This window comes from Canis lupus, chromosome 1 (assembly GCF_048164855.1).
Source record: "Canis lupus baileyi chromosome 1, mCanLup2.hap1, whole genome shotgun sequence".
NCBI lineage: Eukaryota > Metazoa > Chordata > Mammalia > Carnivora > Canidae > Canis > Canis lupus.
The window spans coordinates 112899115-112917866 of record NC_132838.1 but is presented as its reverse complement, the minus strand read 5'-3'; the positions used below and the strand labels follow the sequence as shown (position 1 = coordinate 112917866).

At 48.8% G+C, this 18752-nt stretch overlaps 2 protein-coding genes across 15 annotated transcripts; one reads left to right on the top strand and one right to left on the bottom strand.

Annotated features, from left to right (window-relative positions):
* Positions 1 to 258: 258 nt before the first annotated feature.
* Positions 259 to 6298, bottom strand: LYPD4 (LY6/PLAUR domain containing 4). Of its 9 annotated transcripts, XM_072776633.1 has the most exons (7): positions 5081 to 6186; positions 4476 to 4562; positions 3243 to 3365; positions 2082 to 2274; positions 1742 to 1885; positions 781 to 1107; positions 259 to 523 (listed from the first exon to the last, which is right to left on the bottom strand). In XM_072776633.1, exons 4-7 carry the CDS (start codon positions 2146 to 2148, stop codon positions 321 to 323), a joined length of 741 nt encoding a protein of 246 aa, XP_072632734.1. In that variant the 5' UTR covers positions 2149 to 2274; positions 3243 to 3365; positions 4476 to 4562; positions 5081 to 6186; the 3' UTR covers positions 259 to 320. The 9 variants fall into 9 exon arrangements, with proteins under 9 accessions (XP_072632734.1, XP_072632749.1, XP_072632756.1 ...); XM_072776648.1 differs by lacking the exon at positions 3243 to 3365 and having other exon boundaries at positions 6147 to 6263; XM_072776655.1 differs by lacking the exons at positions 3243 to 3365; positions 5081 to 6186 and adding an exon at positions 6193 to 6212.
* Positions 6299 to 6474: 176 nt separating this feature from the next.
* DMRTC2 (DMRT like family C2) lies at positions 6475 to 12150 on the top strand. 6 transcript variants are annotated; one of them, XM_072776596.1, is made up of 9 exons: positions 6475 to 6622; positions 7741 to 7968; positions 8049 to 8206; positions 8486 to 8562; positions 8838 to 9021; positions 9171 to 9297; positions 10264 to 10324; positions 10474 to 10648; positions 11583 to 12150. In XM_072776596.1, the coding sequence occupies exons 2-9, from the start codon at positions 7745 to 7747 to the stop codon at positions 11693 to 11695; spliced, it is 1119 nt and encodes a 372-aa protein (XP_072632697.1). In that variant the 5' UTR covers positions 6475 to 6622; positions 7741 to 7744; the 3' UTR covers positions 11696 to 12150. The 6 variants fall into 6 exon arrangements, with proteins under 6 accessions (XP_072632697.1, XP_072632689.1, XP_072632684.1 ...); XM_072776588.1 differs by lacking the exon at positions 6475 to 6622 and adding an exon at positions 6742 to 6893; XM_072776583.1 differs by lacking the exon at positions 6475 to 6622 and adding an exon at positions 6895 to 6986.
* The last annotated feature ends 6602 nt before the right edge of the window (positions 12151 to 18752 follow it).

The window sequence follows — 18752 nt, the reverse complement described above, 5'->3', positions numbered from 1 at the left end:
CGTGAGTTGGGAGTCCCAAATTAAGTGTAGAAGTTACTAAAAAATAATACTAATAATAAACTCCAAAGAATATTTGGGGTCCTCCTGGTTGCTGGGCATGACTGTCCCTTTGCCAGTGACCCTGGTCCCCACCCACCTCCTCCTCACTGCTCCATGCACCTTGCCTGCTGCTGCCCCTCCCCTCCACTTTTCTGGATACATTGGCTCCCTTCCCAACTTCCACACCTCCACCACCCTCATGGATCACAGGACAAAGCAAAAAGGCAACTCTGTGACTTTACTGGGTTACTGGAAAGGGTTTGTCCAGGCTGGCTAGACGGTTAGTCCCTGAAGGCAAGCAGAAAACTGGAGAGGATGCTCCAAGCAGGACTATGGCTGGAGCGCTCTGCACTAGCAACCTGGGCCTTCTCTAAGATGTTGAGGACCTCAGTTACTCTGATGTTTCCAATATGGTGAAAATCTGATAAAAGTTTGTGATGTCCACGAGCACAGCCCAAGAGGAGGAAGGTGGTATTGAGAAGCCCTGTAAGTACAGCAGACAAAGAGGAGAAAGGAACACTTTCCAGATGCAAGCACACTGCCCCTCCTTCCAGACACCCCTTACAAACCAGAACATCAGCTCTCACACCAAAAATTTGGGTTCCAGCCACCTGAGTCCTTCCTCCCTGGAATTCACCCACCTGCCCCTCCCCTCTCCCTCCCCCCACCCGCTTTGGCGCCAGTCCCCTCTCAGATTCCACTAGCCTGGGAAGGCACTAAAGCAAGCTTCTCTTCTCTCACCTGCCTGGAATTTTAAGGTGGAACTGTAACACTTAGAGGCGTCGTAGGGGCAAAAATCAGTGGTGACAAAATTTGGGAGGCAAGACTTAGAGTGTTCACCCACGCAGGTGGGGCAACTGTGGGAAGAAAATGCTGTCGACTTAGGAGTGCCGGCCTTGAGTTTCACAAATGGATCCAAGTTGGTGAGGTTATTGCAGAGATATGTGCGGCAGACACGGCTATAGGAGGCAATGGACAATCCAGGTGGCGAAACAAGGTAGGAGACTTGCGGGGGGTAAGATGAGGCTGGACTGCAGCCCTTAAAACCCACAACTCCCCTTCTGGTCCCTGAAGAGCAGATAGAGAGCTCTGATCAGATCCCTTGGCCACACCCAAAGGCCACCCTCCCTCCCTGCACCCTGCTCTTCCAGCTCACTCTGCCCCATCCCCAACTGTGCCAGGAGGTCCACTCGCTGCAGCTGCACAGATCCCAGGGTCTCCCCCTTGCTCCTCTCTCCTCTGTGTCCCTTTCTTTTCTTCTCTCCCAGATTGTCGCCCATCCATCTGTGATCTGCCTACTTCCTTTTTTTTTTTTTTTTTAAGATTTTATTTGAGAGAGAGAGAGAGAGACATCATAAGTAAGCATTTGGGAGGGGCAGAGGGAGAAGCAGACTTCCCCCTGAGCAGGGAGCCCAATGAAGGACTCAATCCCAAGACCCTGGGGTCATGACCTGAGCCAAAGGCAGATATTTAACTGACTGAGCCACTCAGGTGCCCTGCCCTCCTCCTTTCTGCCCTCCTATCCAGCCCACACCACATCCAGCCAGGTCCTGCCCCTCTCCTGCCAGTGTCTTGACATTATTCCCAAAGATATAATGGAGTAAATGTTTGGAACTCGAGTCCAGAGTCCTGGGTACTGGGAATGGAGTTGGGGGTCAGAAGAACCATCCCCCCCAAAAGTATCAAAGCCACTTCCCTTCACCTGTCTCGATGAACACCAGCGTCTCCTCACAGCCCTCACTCAGCTTACACACCATGCTCCTCATCAGAAGCCATTTCCAGTCATGGAGAGAAACAGCTCTGAAGAGTGAGGACGTTGCTTCATAGCATAAAAGAGCCGCAGCCCCTAAAGAGAGAGTGCCCTTCCAGGCATGGGCCCCTCGCATCGCCTTCTAAGTGCCCCAAATTGCTAGTCAAGAACTCAACCTCCACAGATCCTGTCCCCTGAGGAACCCAGATATCCAGCCCTCCTTCCCCCAGATAGGTGAATCCAGCCCCCCACCCTCTAGAGGTCCCAAAGCATCCAGTCCTGCAGGACATACGGGGAAGAGTAGAGATGGCCCCTAGGAGGCAGAGCAGCTGCGCAGGGCTCAAGTGCTGGGGTCCCATGGTCCTGGGTCTGGGTCTGGGTCCTGAATGCTAGAGGTGAATCTGGAACCAATTTCAATCCAGGTATCAAGCTCAGTTCTTGTCAGTATCTGGATTTTCTGTTCACCTGCCTCTGGGTCTCTGTTTCTAGAGCAGAAAGTTGATTGTCAGTTTTTGTGACATGGGCTCCCTGAGACCTTCAGGGACTCAGGTCTTCCCATATCCATAGTTTGCCCTCCAACCTGCCCCAAACCCACCACATTAGCTTCTCAAGTCCTGACTCTCAACCTGCTTAGGTTTTCCCATTGGACATGGTGCTGAGCAGAGCTGACTTAGTCATTAAAGAATCACTGTTACACAGGCTATGCTCCAGCCAGAGACAGTAAGATCAGAACAACAAAGATGTGTGTGGAGGTTAACGGAAATACTACTAAATAACTCTTGGTTCAGAAAGGATCTTTAAAAGTATTTAGAAGTGAATAATAATGAACATAGTACACCTCTCTCACACACACCCACACAAGTGCATGTACAATCTGGTGAAAACTAATTAAGGTCTATAGTCTAGTTAGGAGTATCGTGCCAATGTCAAGTTCATGCTTGTATACTACAGTTACAGAAGAGATCCCTGTGGGGAAGTGGGAAGAAGTGTTAATGGATTTACAACTTTTGCAACTTCTTATGAGTCAATAACCACTTCAAAACCAAGGTTTTTTTTAAACTACACGTCAAAATATGGGACCCAACTAAAGCAGCAGTTACAAGTAAATTTATACTTTCAATACATTTGTCAGGAAATGGGAACATTAAAAAAAATGGTCATGAATTAACTTCAGAAGTTGTACAAGGCACAACAAAGCATTCCCTACCCCCTCAATAAAGGATAGAAATCAACATAATTTCAGAAATCAGGGAATTAAAATAACAAAATTACAGAAAACTTAACATTCTTTGACAAAATCAATGAGATAATTCTCCAGCAAATCCAATCAAGAGACAAACATGCAAATAAAATACCAAATTAAAATAGGAAGTAACAGACAATAGCAGTTAAAAAAAAAAAAAAAAAGTATCCCGACGCCTGGGTGGCTCAGTGGTTGAGCATCTGCCTTTGCCTCAGGGCGTGATCCTGGAGTTCCCGGATGGAGTCCCACACCGGGCTCCCTGCATGGAGCCTGCTTCTCCCTCTGCCTATGTCTCTGCCTCTCTCTGTGTGTGTTTCATGAATAAATAAAATCCTGAAAAACAAAAAAGAAGAGTATACACAATGCCTTAAAGCAATGAAAATGGCCAAGGATCTCTGGCAAACTGACAAGAAGGGTAATTCCAGTAGGACAATGGGCCAAGCATATGAACAAGCAATTCTCAGAAGAACAAACCAGAAAGACTAAGAAACATGCAAAGAGACACTCAAGCATAAGGATAATCAGAAATGCAGCCTATCAAACTGCCCATATATCAGACTAGCAAAGGATTAGAAAGCTGGAAAAAGGTAAGCGTTGGCACCAATGTGGTGATACAGATACAGGGACCCTTGTATACTGCTGCTCATGAGGTTGCTGAGAGGTGGGAGAAAGGATCCCCTTCTGGACTCTGAGGAACAGTTGTGAGTTCTGAAAGGCCCAAAGGCCCAAAGCAGCATTGCGGGGAGGAGTCTAGCAATACTAAGTCAAATTAGGTTTACAAATACCCATTTCTAGTATATTGTAGGTGCACATAATAGAGATTTCCACCCTCTTCTACAAAAGAACATAGACCAGGATGCAGCATTACTATGGAGAAGGTGAGTCGAAGGCATAATTTCCTGAGACTTAGTGGACACACAACGTGCAGAGGATGCACACCACAGAATACTGTTCAGTAATTAAGAGAAACTGATTAGATGTACACATAACATGTATATGGATGGATCAAAAAAGCATAGTGCTGATTATCTTAATAGTAAATATCACTTGCAAAAGTTAAAACCACATGCACAGGGCCGCATTGGTGGCTCAGTCGTCTGAGCGTCCAGCTCTTGATTTCGACTCACTACTGATCTCAGGTCCCTGCCTTGAGCTCTGCCTTTAGGGTATGGAGTCTGGTTAAGACTCTCTCCCTCTCCCTTAGCCCTACCCTCCTGCCCGCTCTCTAAAATAAAAAAATAAGGGGGCAGCTCTGGTGGCGCAGCGGTTAAGCGCCGCCTGCGGCCCTGGGAGTCCCATGTCGGGCTCCCTGCATGGAGCCTGCTTCTCCCTTGGCCTGTGTCTCTGCCTCTCTCTCTCTCTGTCTCTCATGAATAAATAAATAAAATCTTAAAAAATAAAAATAATAAAATCTTTAAATATAATAATAATAAAACCACATACACAGGGGGGCCGAGCTGGCTCAGTAGGAACAGTGTACAACTCTTGATTTTGAGGTCATGAATTAAAGCCCCACGCTGAGTGTAGAGACTATTTAAATAAATGAATAAACATTTTTTTAAAAACCACACAGACATAAGACACTACACATCTTGCAAGAACACACATGAACCAAAAGATAGGCATTAGCCACCTGAAGTGAGGGTCTACAGGAGAGTTAGGGAATGAAAGTGGGAAATGAGTATTACTGGAAATAATAAAACGGTGTAGGTGGTACAAAAATTCATAGGTTTTAAATTCAGCCAAGTTCAAAGGCTGAAAGGTTGAGCAAGGTTAGAATCTTTACCCCTCCATTTACCAGCTGTGCAATCTTGTGTGAGTTGTTGAACTCATTCATAAAATGGATTAATAATACATCTCATAAAGTCATTGTTGAAAATTAGTAAGGCCATTAATATAAAGTGCCAGGCAAGTGCTAAGCTCTCCATAAATGTTGGCTCCCCAGTCTCTGTCTCTCCACTATCTAAAGGATCAAGGTCAACCTCTTTAGTAGGCAGTCAAGACTCCGGCACCCCACATCCCCCATGGCTAGATTGGCCCCAAACAACCTGTCCAATTTTGTCTAGCACTGCTCCCCTGCACAGCAGTCCAGCTAGAGGTCACTTCTGCCACCCTTTACTGTTCGGAACACCTGGCACACAGGCTCCGTAACACAGAAGCCCGTGGCAAACAAAAGGGCTGAGAGTCGCAGAAAAGATGGGACACAGGACAGGGACAGGACAGGCTGACAAGGGATCACACAAAGGGATTGGGCCAATCAGAGAAGATGGCGTGCACCAGCCTGGAATGCAAAACGATAGGACCTCAAAGTCTGAGCACGAGAGGAGGTACAACCAGAAAAGAGTGGGATGAAATTCTCAGGGGAGAAGGATGAGGAAGTGGTCAGAGGGGATGCTACCCCTGCAAAAGAGAAACCATGCAGAGGAGGAGGAGCAAACGGATGGACTGGAACCTTGCCAGGAGTCAGAGGTCCGGCAGCAAGAGTCCAAAAGGAAGGGCAGGAAAATGAGGCCTAGGGCACAAAAACGCAGCTGGAGAGGGGTGTGGGGGAGGAGACGGGGCAGGAGGCACAGAGAAAAAGAGGACAACACAGAGAGGGTGGGAGGGAGAGGCACCGTGAGACTGGAGAAGACAGGTGACAATTACAGAGTGGAGCCCAGATGGGAGGGAAGGAGATGCACACAGGGAGTGGCGCAGCGGTTTGGGCCGAAGGGACAGAAATATTACAGCGGCTTCTCGGAAAGGAAGCAAAGAAAAGGGGGGTGGGGTGGGGCGGGGGGACAGGGCCAGGCTATTCGGAAATTAGGGAATCCTGAACGTAAAGGAAGGGGTCCGGAAATCAGCAGGATGTACAGGCGGACAGCAACTCCGAGAGAACGGGAAAACCAAAGTTAGGAAAATCAGCACCTAAACGGACACGAAGAGAGACGGAAAAGGAGGCGCGCACCCTGAGGTGGGGTAAGCGAAGGAAACGGGGAAAATCACAGGAGGGGGAAAGGGTAAAAGGAGAAGGGTAGATCGGGAGATGGGGCACAAGGAAGAGAAACACGAGCGTCCACGCAGGCAAGAGGAACCGCCAGAGCGAAGTCGCCGCCAGGGACCGAGCGGCAAGACCTGGCTGTGCAGGCTAGCTAGAGGGCGAGACTGCGCGTGCGCACACCGGGCCAGGTCAACGACTGGGGCGGGACGCGGCAGCCGTTTCTAGGGGGCAGGGCCAGTCTTATCCTGGGAGCAGTACTCGACGCCCCATTGGCCACATCTCCCAAGAGGGCAACAACAATCTAGGAAGTCAAGCCACAGGGGGAGGGGTAAGGGGGGGGGGACGAGACTCAACTCGACGCGCTATTGGCTGGCCGGACAGTCAGGCGCGAGGAGAGGCGGGCTGGGGGTAAGGGGAGGGCCGTCAGTGTAGGATCTTGAAGCGCATTGGTCGCTTGCCTCTGCGGCGTGAGGCGACGCTCGAAGCTCATTGGTCCGTGTGAGAAGGGGCGGGAAAACTGGCGCGAGCGCAGCCGTTCCTCACGCCACTTCCTCACGGCGTCCTTTCGCGTCCTCTTGACTGAGTCTGGCTTTGCTCGCTCAAGGCTGTGGTAACCGCGGGCCGGGGACGCGAACACGACCCCGCCCCTCCCTGTCCCTTCTCCCGCTCTCAGTGGCGTGGACCCCCTCCCCCGCCCCCCCCTCGCGCTCCTCGCGCCCCTCTCCTCCCCTCCCCCAGGCCGCGGGCCCCTGGGCGCCCTCCCCGTGCCCCGCCCCCGCCGTGGGACCCTGGAGCGAGGCGAGGCGAGGCCGCAGGCCCAGCTGCTGAAAGGGGGTGCACGCGAGTAACAGCCGCGCGAGGCGGCGGTGCGCCGTGGGGAGGTGGGCTGGGCGATGCATGATTCGTTGCTGGGAATGGGCAAAGGCCGCTCCCCCCTCGCCGAAGCGCAGGGCGCGGCGGCCACCGCGGGCGGGGTTTGCCTCGGGGTTTGGAGGGCATGTGGGTGCAAGAGGGGAATCCGTGCCATGAGGGGGCCTGCGGCCGTGGTCGGGGCCTGGCACCTGGAAGGGGCTCAGTAAACGTTTGTTGAGTGAATGAAAATAATTCTTGAGTGGGGCAAGCAATCCGTGAGAATAAAGTAATCGCGGGGCGGGGGTGGGGGGGAGGCAAGAGAGTGTTCTGGTTTAAAAGGGGGGCAAGGGGGATGTTGGTGTGCGGGAGGTACCTGACGCTAAAAATTGACCGGGGAGCAAACACGTAGTTGTAGGAATTGGATAAATGCAGGAGGGAAGGATGGTGGTTGCCGAAGACGGTGGCAGGAAGAAACAAACCATTGGAACAGGGACATTGGGGGAAAGGGAGTGTAGAGTCCCTGGGGAGGGGGGGCATGAGTGCACGGCTAGGAGCATGGGACTTGCTCTGTTCCTGCCCACTCATGTGCCCGGGAAAGCACAGGCCAGGAACAGAGAACAGTGTTTGGTTGAAAGAATACATAAGAAGGGAAGGAGGAGGCAGGTGGTGGGAAGAAGGCGAGCCTTCTAGGAAGGAGGCTCCCAAAGGGAGGCAGTGGGTGAAGGAGAGAGAGAGCCGTGCGGTAGGTAGCAGGGTGAAAGCTGAGTCCACAGATGGGTGCCGTGGAAACCCCTTCAGGTGTGGCCTCCTAAGGGCAGGAGGGCTGGTCAGGAGAATGCCCAGGTGGCCACCCTGACCTTCCACCCCTGCCTCTAGATCCATGGATGCCAACGAAATGCCCACTGCCCAGCACTGTGCCTCTGACTCTACCACAGGGGGTGAGACCAGAGCCCCCCCGGGCATGGAGCTTATCCCCAAGAGAGCTGTCAGCCGCTCTCCAACCTGTGCCCGCTGCCGAAACCACGGAGTCACTGCCCACCTCAAGGGCCACAAGCGCCTGTGCCTCTTTCAGGCTTGCGAGTGTCACAAATGTGTCCTCATCTTGTGAGTATGATCCAGGAAAGAGAGGAGGATGGGCCTCATCTGCACCGTGGCTGACTTTTGACCTGCAACCCCCATTTTAGGGAGCGCCGAAGGGTCATGGCTGCCCAGGTGGCCTTGCGTCGGCAACAGGAGGCACAGCTCAAGAGACATCTGGCTCAGGGCCTGATAAGGAGAAGGACAGCTCCTCCCAAAGCTCCTAGCCATGTTAAGAAGGGAGCCATTCGACCAGGGGTCCCCTGTGAGTGGCCAGGGATGTGGCAGGGTCTGGGGTGGAGAAAGCATAGTAGGAAAAAGAGCCTCAGACCTGCCATTGGAATTGGTGTGTGACCTCGGGCAAAGCATTTCTACTCTCTGGGTCTCTGTCTCTCCAACTTTAAAATGCAATCAGGTGTTGGGAAGATGTAGTGAGATCCATGGGTAGCAAAGGGCCACAGGGAGATAAGAACTCAGTTTGCAGTTGGAGTGGGAGAGTGGTCAGGAGAAAGGGTTCATTGAAGCTCTCCCTGTTCCCTCACAGCTGGAAAGGAGAACATAGCACCCCAGCCTCAAACACTCCATGGGACAGCCCCCCTGGCACTGACACCCCCTGGGAAGGTAAGGAGAACCTCAGTCCTGGGGAAGTGACTCCTGTGTAGCATCTGCCCAGATCCCTTCCTCTCTGTGCCTTCAACACGTGTGTTCTGGGTCTAGCCCTGACTTGCAGTATCATCCTGGGCAAATCACTTCTCTTCTATGAGCAAAAACCAAGAGGGTGGGATTTTATAGCCCTCCCAAGGCTAAAGTTTTGAGGTCCTGCCCCCACCCTAGAACATATTCATTCTTTCCCCAGCCTTGTACCTGACTCTGACTTGTGCTCTCTGCCCTTGCAGGATAACTCCCGGGGGCCTCTGCTACTCAGCGGTCCCCCAGAAGCCTTGCCTTTGTCTTGGACTCCAGCGCCTCCGGGCTCTTGGGCTCCTGGACACTGGCTGCCTCCAGGCCTTCCCATGCCACCTCCAGTGGTGTGCCGCTTGCTGTGCCAAGAACCTGCTATCCCTCTGCATCCCTTTCCTGGTGAGATGAATTCAACATTTGTTCAACTGATTATTTGAATGCCATTGTACCACTGTATCAGAAAAAGAAGAGGATACAGGATAGGAAGGAAGATGGAAGCCATGACCTTTTAACACCCGTACACTTCTGCATTCTCTTACCCTCATTAGGCTTTGACCCTGGCACTTCCCTCCTGCTGCCCACTCATGGGCCCCTCCCAACCTGCCCAGGATCTCACCCAATACTGACGGCTCCTATTTCTGGAGAATCCCAAGGGCCCTCTGCCCTGCCCCGCACGTGAGTAGGGAGGGAAGAATATATGTCTATAATGTGCCTAATCCTGTCCTGGACATCACAGTGGATGATACAGAACACCAGGTCCCAGGTGAACGGGTGAGGAGGAACTCTCCTAGCTCTGCCATTGCCTGACTGGGAACTTTTTTAGTATATGTGCTGCTGAAGCGAGCACAACTGGGAACCTTTGTACAAGTGTCTTTACTTCTTTGAACCTGGTTTTCTATCAGTCATTTGGAGACACAATTACCTTTTTTTGCTTTGTCTTGAGAATTAGTGATAATATATGGAATACACCTAGCAGAGGCCCTGGTCTTGGACAAATAGTGGCTATTAAATCCTCTTAAACAGATAAGATGGAATCAGATTGCCTGCTGAAAGGGTGGGGTAGGGTGTGATGTTGAAAGACTCAGGCCTATTGTAGAGGCCATTAGAGAAAGCTTCTTAAAGGTAGGCCACGGGCAGCCCGGGTGGCTCAGCAGTTTAGCGCCCGCCTTCAGCCCATGGTGTGATCCTGGAGACCCGGGATGGAGTTCCACATCAGGCTCCTTGCATGGAGCCTGCTTCTCTCTCTGCCTGTGTCTCTGCCTCTGTGTGTGTGTGTGTGTGTGTCGCTCATGAATAAATAAATAAAATCTTAAAAAAAAAATGCCAAACTGCTCCTCAAGTTCCATGAGGATTGGGGACCTAGGGGAGAGAAACTAGACTATAATAGGGCAGGAATAGCCATCCCAGCCCCTTTCACTGTTTGATAGGTTTTTAAAAAACTGACACCAGTGACTTCACAGTAGTTCTGGAGGAAATAAGCTGGCAGGATTTTCACTTTATAGTAAACAATGCCACCCAAGACAGAGGGAGGGACTTGCCCCATTCCACGAAGCCTAATGGCCCAGCAGGCCCTGAGATTCCCATGTGTACATGTCTGTCCATGTGTTTCGTCCCACTGGCATCTTCTCTCCTTGCTTCTAGATGTTCGACTCTGATACTCCAGCCCTGTAGCACTCCAGATCCTCTTCTGCTGCAGCCACAGGTCCTGGGAAAAAAGTGGGATCCAGGACCCTGGGAGGAAGTTGACCATGGGGAAGAGAAAATAGGGGATAGTAAAGTACCAGGGGCTGAGAGAATACTTGGAAGGTGGGCAGAAGTGGGGATGCCCAGTCTATTTCTTTCCTTTTGCAGGCCCCTGGAGCCTCTCGTCTGGCCTGGTCCTCTGCCCCCTCAGAACGGCAGCTGCAGCGGGAGGCAGCTGAGGCTCTTGTGGGTCTGAAAGACTCTTCCCAGGCTCCCCGCCTGACCTCTTCTGTTCCCCCCAATCCTGCGTGGATCTCCCTGCTCCACCCCTGTGGCCCACCAGGTAACCCGTTCCCTGAAAGGGACAACATGGGATAAGGATAGTTGGGAATGGAGGTACCAGAGTAAGTAGGGACTAACCAAGGAGATCGGGATCAGATGGTTGAGCATCTTCAGTGGTGTGCCGCTTGCTATGCCAAGAACCTACTGTTCCAAGCTTCTCAATCTGTCTCCTGGAATTGCAGTTGAGAGTTGTTTGATAAATTAGTATTAGTAATTTTGTGCACAAAAGTAAATACCTGGTGCCCTGATGTCAAGGAAAAGGAGGCCCTGAGAGAGGCAGGAACTTGCCCAAGGGCATATGGCAACACAGTGGCAAAGCCTGATCTCCTCTGACCCTAGCCCAAGGCTACCTAAGGTCTGGAGAGGGGCTGAAGAAGGAACAAGGGTCTGGCCTGGAAGGACATCTGATAATTGCCTTCCAGGAGCTTCTATTCTACTTGGGAAAACGAGATGCCTTCACAAAGCTCAGTGACAAACCTGGAAAGAAGTAGAGGAATTTTGAGGGGGCAGAGAGGGAAGGCCAAGGATTCTTCTGTCCAAAATGGTGGATTGGACATGGTGTGTGGGTGAGGAAACCTACTTGGAAGAACTGCTGGAACAGAAGGACATGAGACTGGAGGGACTTCTGATCTTAGAGGTCTGGCATTCCAGGCTTAGGAGTCTAGACCAGCAACTGCACATAAAAGGGAGCCAGGGGATGTTTTTGAGCTAAGCAGGAACATATCCAGAGACCCAGAGCTTTAGATAGCCAAGAATGGTGGCTGTTATGGAAGGACTGAAAGAGATAAGACTGGAGGTGGGAAAATCAGTGACGGATAAGTGTTTGCTTTAACCCAGGTGAACAAGGATGAGGCCTGGATTGGATGGGATAAAAAGCGATTTCTGGGAGAGGATATGAATGTGACTTGTCCTACCCCCTTCCTTCCTACCTATAGCTCCTGCTGGAGGAAGAGGATTCCAGCCAGTTAGCCCTTCTCTCCGACCCAGCCCAGCCCCCTCGGTGGCTTTGCATATTGGGCATCTGGGCTCTATCTCCCTCCTAAGCTAGAAGCTCAGAGATGGAGGCCTCACTGGGGCAAGAGGTAACAGCCTTTGGGTACTGCATATTTGGTATTTAACTTCTGGATTTATGCATGGAATTTAATTTAGTACAAGCTTCTGGCTTTTTTTTTTTTTTTTTTTAACCTTTTAGGTGCCTCAGTAGCTTTTGGTTCCTTTTGTAGTGTGGGCATTTCCTAGACTGAAAGTTGATTCTCTTATTCACTTGGGTCCTGGGACATTTTTAAATCCCCAACAAAATGAGAGTTGTGCAGTTTAAGCTAACCAGTGTCTAAATAATTTTTTGCATGAGTTCATGTTCCAGAATATTTATTTGACATGTGATTCTGTATAAGCCTGTGCACTCATGTCTGTCTCCATGCATGTAAAAACAGGAGAGTATTTTCATTTTGTGTCTACATTTGGGTGAGTAACCAAGAAATAAACCTTTGTTGTTGTAAGCCACTGAGATTTGGGGGTTATTTGTTGCCATAGCCTAATCTAGCCTATCCTGACTGACACAAAGGACTTGTTCAATTTATTTTTCTGTACCACAAGTAAATACAAACACAGATTTCTTATAGCCAGATAAGAAAGATTGGTAGAGGAGGATAGTGGGAGATTCACTAATTTGATAATGAAACCTCCACTCTGTGCCAGGCATAGACCATTTCCAACTGTATAGAGGACTACAAATTGAAATGTGAACAGGGCCAAGCACATCCTATAAATGAGTAAAGAAGGCTGGATGGGCCCTAGAAAACTGAGAATGCATGCCCTACCTAAGGGAGCAGCCTCTTTTGGGCCTAGTAGATTATTGCCGTTATTGTCACAACTTCTGATTCTTCCAAGAGAAGCTGGAAAACTGAATTTCTATGTAGAACATCTCAATTTTCAAATGATGACTCAGTTTTCTTCTTTAAATCCTATGTGAGCCAAACAAAACATATCTTCAGGCCAGCTTTGGCCAGTGGAGTGCCAATTTAATGCTAACCTAAAATAACATTGTTCAAATGGGGAAACTGAGGGCAATGAGAATAGGAAGAATCAAGTTAGCCTTTATCAAGGGCTTTTTCTTGAACTATGAACTAAGTTTTGAAGGGCCTATAAAAGGTAAGAGACAATTATTACCATTTATCGAGTACCCCACTATATATGAATCACATATATCCTCGCAGCAACTCTGTAAACCATGCGTGATTACTCCTGTTTTACAAATAGTAAGTTTGAAGAGAAAAACCGACTTGCCCAACTATTTTTTTTAAGATTTATTTTTTTAAAGATAATATTTATTTATTTATGATAATACACAGAGAGGAAAATGAGAGAGAGAGAGAGAGAGAGAGAGAGAGAGAGAGAGAAGCAGAGACACAGGCAGAGGGAGAAGGAGGCTCCATGTAGGGAGCCTGATGTGGGACTCGATCCTGGGTCTCCAAGATCACGCCCTGGGCTGAAGAAGGCGCTAAAGAAGGGGCTGCCTAGTGGCTCACTAGGGGATTTATTTATTTATTCGTGAGAGACAGAGAGAGAGAGAGAGAGGCAGAGACACAGGCAGAGGGAGAAGCAGGCTCCCCATGCGAAACCTGATGTGGGACTCGATCCTGAAACTCCAGGATCACACCCTGAGCCAAAGGCAGATGCTCAACCACTGAGCTACTCAGGTGCCCTTGCCCAACTATTTTAGGGGAAAATTTCTGGGCAAAAATAGGGGGAAGTATATCTCTCCTTGCCAAGCCCCAAATCAACTAGGTAATTTTTATAAACAGAGTGAAAGAGTCAGGACTCCAGGAGACAGGGATGAGCCCAGGGGTTTTTCAAAAAGTCTTTTATTTTTCTACTCAAAATATCCATAAGTGATCATGAGATCTTACCTGCATTCGTTTCTTAGTCCCCCGCTGTCAAGTTCTACTTGAACCGTTCCACACATATGAAGACCTCTTGAGCTATTCCAAAGATATGAAGATCCCCACCCCCATTCCCAGCCTTAGAAGGGACAGACAGCTCAAGGGACATGTCTGCTCACAGATTCTTTTTCCTGATGCTACCTACACCCCTCTTTAAAAAAAAAAAGGGGGATCCCTGGGTGGCGCAGTGGTTTGGCGCCTGCCTTTGGCCCAGGGCGCGATCCTGGAGACCCGGGATCGAGTCCCACGTCGGGCTGCCGGTGCATGGAGCCTGCTTCTCCCACTGCCTATGTCTCTGCCTCTCTCTCTCTCTCTGTGACTATCATAAATAAATAAAAATTTAAAAAAAATTTAAAATAAAAAAAAGGTATTTGAGAGAGAGTACATGCGCTCACATGAGTGTGGGCGGGGGCAGAGGGAGAGGGAAAAGCAGGCTCCCCACAACACAGGGCTTGACCCTGGGACCTGAGCCAAAGGCAGATGTTCAACCAACTGAGCCACCCAGGTGCCCCTTTATGCCTCTCTCTCTCTTTTTAAAAAAGATTTATTTCTTCATGAGAGATACAGAGAGAGAGGCAGAGATACAGGCAGAGAAAGAAGCAGGCTCCACATGGGGAGCCCTATGGGGAGCCTGATGCGGTACTAGATCCCAGACCCTGGGATCATGCTCTGAGCCAAAGGCAGACGCTCAACTGCTGAGCCCCACCCAGACATCCCTACGCCCCTCTTTTTATTCAAGCTTTTTGCTGGTGATGAAATTTAGTCATAGCTTGTTCCTTCCTGTCTGGGGCCTTGAGAAGATAGGCTTCTTCTACTTCCTAGCATTACAGAGAGCAAATGTGCAACACTTCTCAGGACTCGGCACAAAATAATCAAAGGAGGAAAGTCTTCACGTTTTCTTTCCTCTTCTTATAACTTAGGTATATGATTGCCCCTTAATAGACCTGCCTAAGCCTTGGCATGCCATACTCTCTGTATGTCACTCTCAAGTGACAGATGACTAAGTCCACATGGTCACGGAGGAGGTTTGCAATACGAAACATGGCTGAGACCCTGCTACTCAGGGCTGACCAAAGGTCCCAGTACACCAAGGTCACACAGCTGGGAAGAGTAAAAGAGAAAGTATAATTTGGGATTAAAGGATTACATGAGAAGGTGGAGGAAGAGATGAGGACTAGGCCAAGGAGCTAGGGGCAGGCCCCACTTTGCAGGCCCTTCTCAGTTCTCAGCAGCCCCTTATAACTTCAGAAGCTCATTTCACATTCTGCCCTTTGGGAATTTATGCTTTCTTCACTTCAGCTCCCTTAACTCCAGGAAACCTGGTCCACTCCTGACCATACTTCTTGTCCAGTGTAGAACTAACATCATGCCACCCAACCCTAACCTGTTTCTACTCAGACTCTCATTGCCTGGCCCTTATAGGCCTCATTCTGTACCCCTGTCCCATTGTGTAGCTGTCTCCGTGGACCCCAACATATGTCTTCATAGACACAGTCCTATAACCCTTGTGAGATCCTGAGCTCTTCCCAAAAGCAAGTCTCTATTTAGGGGAATCTTCTTAGTATCTCCCAGAAGCTCCTCAAGCAGAGTGCCCTACATTCCTACTTTCACAAGCCTGATCACCCTGAGCAGCCCCTGGCTCTGTGCATCGGTTTCCTCCTCTGAGAATAAGCAGTCTCAGGGCGCAGGATCTACACTCAGTTCCTCTCTGGGAACTCAAGAAATAATTAAACACATTCTGTCTGATTCCTTTGGATTTATTTTTTTCCGACAAAGTTCACACACTCCAATGCTGCTTCTCCCCTTACCACAATATGAACAACTTCCTGTCCTCAAATCATTTTTTTTAAAACAGAGTTTGTTTTTTAGAGCAGTCTTGGGTTCGCAGCAAAATTGAGCGGAATGTAAGTGTTCCCATGGTCTCCTTGCCTCCAGGCAAACACAGTCTCCTCCGCTATCAACATCCCATACCAGAGTGGGACATTTGGTATAGTTGATGAGCTACACCGATGTGTCACTTCCACCCCAAATCCATAGTTTACATTAGGGTTTGCTCTTAGTATTGTACATTTTGTGGGTTTGTACAAATATATAATGACATGTACCTACCATTATAGTATCACACAGAATAGTTTTCACTGCCCTGATTTCTCTGTGCTCCACCTATTATTCATCCTTACCCCCACCAACCCCTGGCAACCAATGATCTTATTACTGTTTCCATAATTTTACTTTTCCCCCCAGAACATCATATAGTTGGAATCATACAGTATGCCTTTTCAGATTGCCTTCTTTCACTTACTACCATACACCTAAGTTTGCTCTGTTTTTTTCATGGCCCAATAGTTCTTTTTAGCACTGAATAGTATTCTATTGTCTGAATGTACCACAACTTCCTATCATTTTTAAATTCTGTCTATAGAGTTATTGGAAAACGTTGGAGAGTCATTACTTATGGATTCAAATCCCAGCCAGGCTTTACCCTTATCTGAGCTTGGTCAAGCGACTTGACTCTCTAAAACTCAGTTGCCTGGTTTGTAGCCACCTTAAGAGTTGTTAAGATTATGAACCTGTAAAAATGAACACCAAGGACATAGTACTGAGAAACCATGTTATTTAAAATCATAGACTGTCAGAACGTTTGCTCTTTGAAATCATAGTAATAATAAGAAGGGGACATCTTACTGTTGCCTGGAGAGTCACTTTAACACAGAGAATCAGTTATGATTTCCAACCCACGTGCAGAGCTTCAGAGGGCAGTTTCTGGAGATGACACTGCACATTTATCTTAATCTTATAATTTCCAAAAAAACCAGGACCTTGTGTCTGCTGCTCAGCCCAGGCATGATGTTGACTCCATTACATCAGATCTGCTTTGCCTTGAGTCCATCAAAGCTCTGCTTAATGCAAATTTTATCTAACCTTCATTCTTCCCCAAAACTTATATTAACCTTGTGTCTTCCTTTGTTTGGTGAGTGACACTACACAGTTCCTCTAGAGAGCTCTTTTCTCAAAAAAAGAAATATTTAGTAAATTGACTCAAGTGAACTAAGCTTAAATGATTCAGCACTGATATTAGAAACATATATCGAAAACGTATAAAAGTGGGATGCCTGAAGTGGCTTGGTGGTTGAGCGTCTGCCTTCGGGTCAGGGCGTGATCCTGGAGTCCCAGGATCCAGTCCCACATCGGGCTCCCTACATGGAGCCTGCTTCTGCCTCTGCCTGTGTCTCTGCCTCTGTGTGTGTGTGTGTGTGTGTGTGTGTGTGTGTCTCATGAATAAATAAGTAAAATCTTTTTTAAAAATTCATTATGAAAAAAATAAAAGTGAATATAAATTACCTAAGTATAGGATATTTATAGTTACACATGCATGCAACTTAGGTATTCAAAAACACATATATTGATTCAGGGGGAGGGGTGGAATCTGAGATACTAAAACTATTCTTAAGTTTTCAAGACAGTGTGAAATAGGTTTCAACCACATTCTGCATGAATGTGAGGTGCTCTAATCTAAATACATGATGCTAGAAACATGGTTTATGTTCTAGACTAAACATTTGTGTTACTTCCCAAAATCCCTATGTTGAAAACTAATTTCTACTTGTGATGGTATTTGGAAATGGTGCCTTTGGTAGGGATTAGTGCCCTAATAAAAAATTCCCCAAAGACCTCTCTCCCTCACCTTTCTGCAAGGTGAGGACATGGCAAAAAGATGGTTATGAGCCAGGAAGCACATCCTCACCAGACACCAGATCTGCTGGCACCTTGATTTTGGACTTTCCCAGCCTTCAGAACCATGAGAAACAAATTTGTTGTTCATAAGCCATTACCTGTGGAATCTTGTTATAGCAGCCTGAACAAACTAAGATAGTTGGTTTTAATTTTTTAACAGTTATTGGTATAACATATCGGCTTATTAATAGCTAAGGCATTTTGCATACACAGTATCTCTGGAAAAAATATTCGCTCTTATGTTTTAAACTCTGTCCTTTCAACATAATAGCCACATACATTTATTATTTTTTTAATATTTTACTTATTCATGAGACACACAGAGGGAGAGGGGCAGAGACACAGGCAGAGGGAGAAGCAGGCTCCATGCAGGGAGCCTGATGAGGGACCCGATCCCAAGACTCCAGGATCACGCCCTGGGCCGAAGGGAGGTGCTAAACGGCTGAGCCACCCAGGCGTCCCAGCCACATGCATTTAAATGTCTCCTTTTGCAGCGAGTTAACAATTTTATCAGACAAGAAGTGTGTCCTTTCTGTTCTCGGTTGCTGGACTTTACAAGGATTTAACTATCAGGCATGTAACACTACATAAGGTTTATCTGTGCCTCGCACAGGGTAGGAACAGACACAAAAATATGTTGATAGAATTAATTAGACACATCAAGTACAGGAGCAGTCACTTAAAGGGGGCAAATAAAACAGGATTTCGGTGCATCCATTTAAATTGTATTCTTTTCTTTAATGGGGAAAGACTGGAGTGTTGATAGGGCAGTGGACAGCTTGGACTCGCACAGGTCTGGGAGGTGGATAGATTTTAAGCGGGCAAAATAAGCCCAAAGCGCTGAGCGAACAAGATTCAGGCACTAGGAGGCAGAGCTGCACTAACTTCTCCGAAGGTCCCGCCTCCGCCTCTTTGTCCCTGCCCCGATCTCCTCCCCGCCAGCACTGCCTCATTCCCACTGCGGTCGCCTGGACGGTGATGAAGCAGTTTCCGCCCTAACAAGGGTGGTCCGCCTCCTCCTGCTCTCGCGAGAACTGGTGGCCGAACGCTTTTCTTCCTTGCTCCACCGCTGGGTCCCCCAACACAGTTCCGCCCTTACTGCCCCCACTTCCGGCACGAAAAGCTGCTTCCTCCCGGGGCGGGGGGGGTCGCCCCCCTGGGGGCGCGGGCAGTGGTCCCGTCCCGCTTCTCTGCCCACCCAAGTGCCCCTCAGCTTCCGCCACCACCGTCTCCTCCGCCGCTGTTCCTTCCGCCCCGATCAACGCAAACGAAGCCACCTCGCCACCCCCAGCTCAGGATCGGAGCTCTGTTTCGCTCCGGGAGAGGAAAGGGTGGGGAGGAAGCACACCTCCACCCCCGCGTGCCCCTGGCTTTTCCTCTGCCAGCCCGCCCCCTGGCCACACACCCTCCCATCTCCACGGAGGCGAA